General features: G+C 49.2%; 1 protein-coding gene across 3 annotated transcripts in view; it reads right to left on the bottom strand.

Moving 5' to 3' along the window:
* Positions 1 to 4,946, bottom strand: part of CMTM8 (CKLF like MARVEL transmembrane domain containing 8) — an 82,276-nt gene extending 77,330 nt beyond the window's left edge. Inside the window, exons 1-2 of one of the 3 annotated variants that reach the window (XM_023534086.1) lie at positions 3,516 to 4,946; positions 2,799 to 2,993 (exon numbers count right to left, since the gene is read on the bottom strand). In XM_023534086.1, coding sequence (XP_023389854.1) covers positions 2,799 to 2,945 — 147 coding nt within the window. In that variant the 5' untranslated portion in view covers positions 2,946 to 2,993; positions 3,516 to 4,946. Of the gene's footprint in view, positions 1 to 2,798; positions 3,266 to 3,349; positions 3,485 to 3,515 lie in introns of those variants that run through there. The other 2 variants (XM_011361491.2, XM_011361416.2) reach the window with 2 other exon arrangements.
* Between the last annotated feature and the right edge of the window lie 338 nt (positions 4,947 to 5,284).

Genomic DNA, 5,284 nt, shown 5'->3' with positions numbered 1-5,284 from the left:
ACCAACTAGATTTGGTATCAAAGTCAAAAATTAAAAAAATTTAAAAATCTCCTTCAAGATAGGTAAGTTTCTTCTTGATTGAGAGAACACACCAGGTCCCCAGTATAATGGGAGAAAATGGACACATATGAAGGCACGTCACTGTGATATTACAAAAGAAAGATGGTTTTACAGGCTTCCAGAAAGAAAGAAAAAAAGGATCAAGAAATGGAATAAATATAGCATTTGATATCTTGCTTCCTGGGAACTGTCATCAGTTTTGGCTCAAATAAACTCTTATAAATATTTTTTTAAAGGATTGGAATAAATATTTTCTTAAAAGAATCAGAATAACCAAAAGACAATAGAGAAATACTTTAAAAATCCTGAAGAAAAAACAATTTCCAATCTAACATTCTGTACCCAAACTATTAATTATGTATTAATGGTCAAATCAAGACATTTTGAAAGATGCAAATCTCAATTGATACATGCATCCTTTCTTAAAAAACTATTAGAGGCTATGTGTTCCCCCAAAGGAAGGCAAGACAGAGAGGACACTGGCCATGGGAAGGAGAGGGATGAAGAGAATCTCTAGGGTGATGGTGCAGGAGACTCTAGGCCATCAGCTGTGTCAAAGTGAGCAGGCCAGGTGGGAGCAGGTCTGAGGCTCCCATAGGCGGTTGGTCCAGAGTATGACCTTGATAGAATGTCTGATGTCTCTCAGTTTTCTTGAGAGGAGATTTAGACAACTAAGGTAAAATTAGTGACTAAACATCTAGAGAACTAAAAAAAATGGAAAAAGACAATGACTAACTCCAGGAAATTGGGCAGAAAAGGAAAAGTGCTCACAGACTACTCAGTGTCCTAAAGTTGACACTCGCTGTTGATCTAACCCAAAATATAGTGGGAGCCTGGAAGGGTATGTGTATGGTGGGGGTGCTAAAGATGTGGTCCAGACAGCTGAAGCCTCATCCTTCAGTGGGAAGCTAATGGATAACACCTACAATTGGAAAAAAAATATATCAAGAAACAGCATTATAAACATATTATGAAGAATGCTAAGGGATTTGAATGTAGGTACCTCTAGGTATGGAGGTGGTGAGGGAAACATATTTGTGCCTACAAGACTATTTGACTTTATAAACATGAGCATACATAGTTTGGTCAAAAATAAAAACTCAACTATAGTACTAATAAGGGTAATTTTTCTTACATGTTTTTCTTTTTCAAAAACAATTATATCTAAAAGGATACACGCCTGTGTACCAAGTGATTATTTCTAATGATGAGATTGTGAGCCATTTATATTTTTTACTTCACTGTCCTATTTTCTGAAAAAGTGTGGAACATAGAACATATTGACCATAAATCAGAAAACAAGAGGCATTTTACTTTATGCCTGGTCAAAATCCACCCCAGGGTAGAAGCCCCATCTCTGTCATTTTAGCTTCTGTTTGCTCAGATGGGGCAAGGGAGCCTGCCAACTCCTTCATTCACATAGCAAATATTTGCTGAATTCCCATAAGCCAGGCCCTGCAAGGTGATTCCAATCTTAGCTTTTTATTGAGGCTTCTTAAGTCAATACCAGCTGAGGGAACCAGCTGGGGGATGGGCTAAGCCAACATTTCTCAAACTTTATCTGCACTGAAACTACCTGGGATTGATTCAGTCGGGGGTGGGGTCTGAGATTCAGGAGGATCAAGTATGCTATTTGATGTACACATGTTTTGCTGAAGGTTTCCCAGAGTTTTCAGTCACGTGTGCACCATCTTGGCTTCCATTCTCTACTCCCAAATAGGCTGGATTTCCATTCCACAAATATTTAAAGGAAAAGTATGTGAGATATGGTGGAAGGGGCGCTGGTTAGACAGCTGGAAGGAATGCCCATTAGCAGTTTAGAAAAGCTCTGCTCGCTCCCACAGTCAAGCCTGGGTTGGAATCACAGCTCCGCCACCTCCAGGTGTGACTTACTTCCCCTCTCTATGCCTCAGTTTCTTCACATGTAAAACGGGACAATAACTGAAACCACCTTCACAGGGTAGGGTTGTTGTGTGGATTACATGAGGGCACAAAAGCATCTAAGGAGCTTGACAAGTCGCTGGCACATGGTGAAGGCTAACAGTGGCCACCACTAGGGCTCCAGTCCTTTCTCAGACATGAAGGACTGGCTGGGACTGCTCAGGAAATCACTTGACCTCTCAGCTTCCAAGTCCTTCTATGAAGAGAGTGCCCACGCCTAGCCTCCTCTCCAGGAATGTTCTGAGCCTAAACCAGGATGTGCCACAGAACTGTTTGGACCTCAGAGGTTGAGGCTCTCAGATTTTATTCAGTAAATGTTATCTGATTCACCTCAATTTTACTACTAGGCAGATAATTTGGAAAAGGAATAAATCCTCTCCTCTCCCCTGAACTTTGGAAAGCTTTGCTTTAGAGAGGAGGCCACCCACGAGGAGATCAGGTAAGGGTGGCGCCAGGTTTTCTAGACACTCATTAACACGAACTCCATGCCCACCAAGCATCCTGTTCCCAGGATATGCCACGACCACCGACAGGGCCCAGCAAGTTGGGTTTCTCCCCCAACAGATTCTGAGGGTCACGATCCTCTTATCCAAGAGAGCCCAAGGCAACTGGACCTCGTTCAGAGAGGTGGTCTGAGTTTTGCACTTCGGGAAGAAGACGAGGCTGAGCAAAAAGGGTTGCTTGGAAGCCGGTCAGCGGATCCGAGCTGGCTCCCAGCTGGCTCCCAGCTGGCTCCCAGCCCAGGAGCACACGCTCGGGTCCGTCTGCGCCCCCGCCCCCTCCCGCCAGGCACTCACGATCTCCGCCACGATGAGGAGCCCGGGCACCGTGCGGAGGAACTCCCGGTCGTAGGCGAAGCTGCTGCTGCTGGTGGAGAAGTTCTCGGCGAAGGAGCTGGCGGTGGTGGTGACGGTATGCGGGCGCGCGCGCTGCGGCTCCTCCATGGTCGCGCCTCGGCTGGGCTGGCCCCTCCTCGGGGACCCCCGGCACGTCTGGGGGTGGACAAGCGGCCCTGAGTCCTGGGGGTGAGCTAGGGAGGGCACCCTGGCGAGGGGGAGGGGAGCGCGGCTGGCGCGGGGAGGGAGGCGCACCGGGGGCGCCTCCCGGGGCCGGACCTGTCGCCGCGCGTGTCCTGCGGTGCGCGGCAACCCCCGCTCCTCGGCGCGTGGGCTCTAGGGCGGCCCCTGGGCCGGAGAGGAGGAGGAGACCCAGCGAGGGGAGGCCGCCGGGCGGCCCAGGCAGGCGGCGGAGGCCGGGAGCAGGGGAGGGGGCGTGGAGAGGGGCGGGCGCGAGGCGCGCGGGGGCGGAACCGTCCGGCAGAGGAGCCGCGGGCCCGCGACCGCCTCACCTGTTGCTGGGGACAGTGAGGCCGAGAGGGGGCCAAGCCGTGCCCAGGGCTGCCGGGCAGGCTGTTCGGAGGAGGGGGCGCGGGGCTCCGGCCGCCCGCTGCACCCCCCCGCCCGGCCCTGGCCTCCGTCAGGCTCCGCCTCCTACCGGCGGCAGCCACCGCTGACCTGTCTCCTTACACCTGACGGCGACCGGGGCTTTAGGGCCCCATCGGGACACAGAGGCTTCCAGGAACGAGCCCTCTGAGCCTCAACCGGGGCAGGGGGTGGGGTGCTGACTCGAAAGCGTGAAAGAGTGGCGGGAACTCTGACCCGACTGGACCTTAGACCCGGGATCGATGCGAGGCCGCCAGGACTGCCCGAGAGACCGCCCGAGCTTTCCCCCCGCCCGCCGTGGCCGCCACCGCAGCCCGGCGTTATTTCCTGCCCCTCCTGCCGAGAACAATGTGAGGAACCAACTTAATCGCTGAACTGTGAGGGCGAGACGCCTCCAGACGCACGCAGTGGCTGTGTCGCGGGCATCCGTGGAGCCGAGGTGACGGCTCCTGGCCGGGAGATGGGAGAAGGGAGATATTTGGCGTCTCTGGCCAAGACGAATTAGTGTGACCGTCCCGTCACCCTCTGAAGGAAATATTTGAAAAAAAGCTCGAAAGGTATGGGTTATGCAAAGTGACGTTTATGACACACGGACTGTGTTTTCTGGGGTGGGAGTAGGGGTGAGGAAGCCCCATTTAGTGAGGCGGGTTGTTGTAGGGTCAAGTTAGACTTGAGTTCCAACAGGGCGGCACTGGCATGTCCCACCTATTTGACTATGAGCAAGTGGCTCCACCTCTCTGGACCTCAGAGGTACGTAAAATGCAGGCTTCGTTAGATGGGTCTCTTGCCAAAAAAGAGTATGTTCTGGGTGGGCCCTCCTGTTTTGTGAGAGGATGGCAACAAACATTTTATTTGTTTGGAAACCACCAAAAGGAAAGAAAACAATCATTGGTCACAAATAGAGGGTCGCTTTGGGGTCAGAGAAGGCATTCCTTCTGATCTGTTCCAAAACAGGTTTAAAAAGAGGTCAGAAGGGACATTTTATCCACAATATCAGCTGAACCGAGAAGAAAGTAAAAACTACAATCTGATAAAACAAGGAATTAGTTTCTTTGAAGTCTTGGGCCTAGTAGGGAGGACCTCAGAAATAAAAATTAAGGCTTCAAAAACATTACAAAGATAAAGGTTTAGGGAAATTCTATCCATGAGCATTTGCTCAGCACTTTGGGCTGGTGGGCAAATAAAACAAAAATTAAAATATAGCACTTTCCTCTAGAGCAGTGGTTTTTAAGGGGTAGTCCCTAGATCAGCAGCATCAGCACCACTTGAGAAATTTTTAGAAATATAAGACCCACCTCAGACCCATTGAGTCAGTAACCCTGGGGGCAGAGCCCAGGAAACTGTGTTTGAACGACTCTTTCAAGAGACTTTGAAATATGCTGACGTTCGAGAGCTACTGGTTTAGAGAAACCCATAATGTTGCTGGGGAAATGAGATACATGAAATGACTAGGAGTCTATGGCATCATTTGTGACATTTAGGGAATGCAGGAAGACAGGAAGGAAGTCTAGACAACTCTATTTCTGTGATACAAAAGACAGTTCCTTCTCAAAAAACTCTTGCGGCCAAATGGATTTCAAAATTCAATTTTTTTTTTTTTTTAGAAAGGTAAAATGTACATGTATTATATATACTATATAACAGCCTCAGTGAGGTCTGGAGAGTATTAATCAAATACACTGATTTTCTGCAATGAAAACATATGAATGATGTGTGTGTTTATCTGTTGTAATAAACACTCCTCAAACATCAGTGGTTTAAAATGACAACTGCCTTATCTGCTCATGAATCTGTGGGCCAGGAATTTGGGCAGGACTTGGCTGGCAGTTCTGCTTCATGTG

This window comes from Pteropus vampyrus, unplaced genomic scaffold, assembly GCF_000151845.1.
Source record: "Pteropus vampyrus isolate Shadow unplaced genomic scaffold, Pvam_2.0 Scaffold1, whole genome shotgun sequence".
NCBI lineage: Eukaryota > Metazoa > Chordata > Mammalia > Chiroptera > Pteropodidae > Pteropus > Pteropus vampyrus.
Note: the sequence above shows the minus strand (reverse complement) of the source record. Positions and strands in the feature narration are given on the sequence as shown.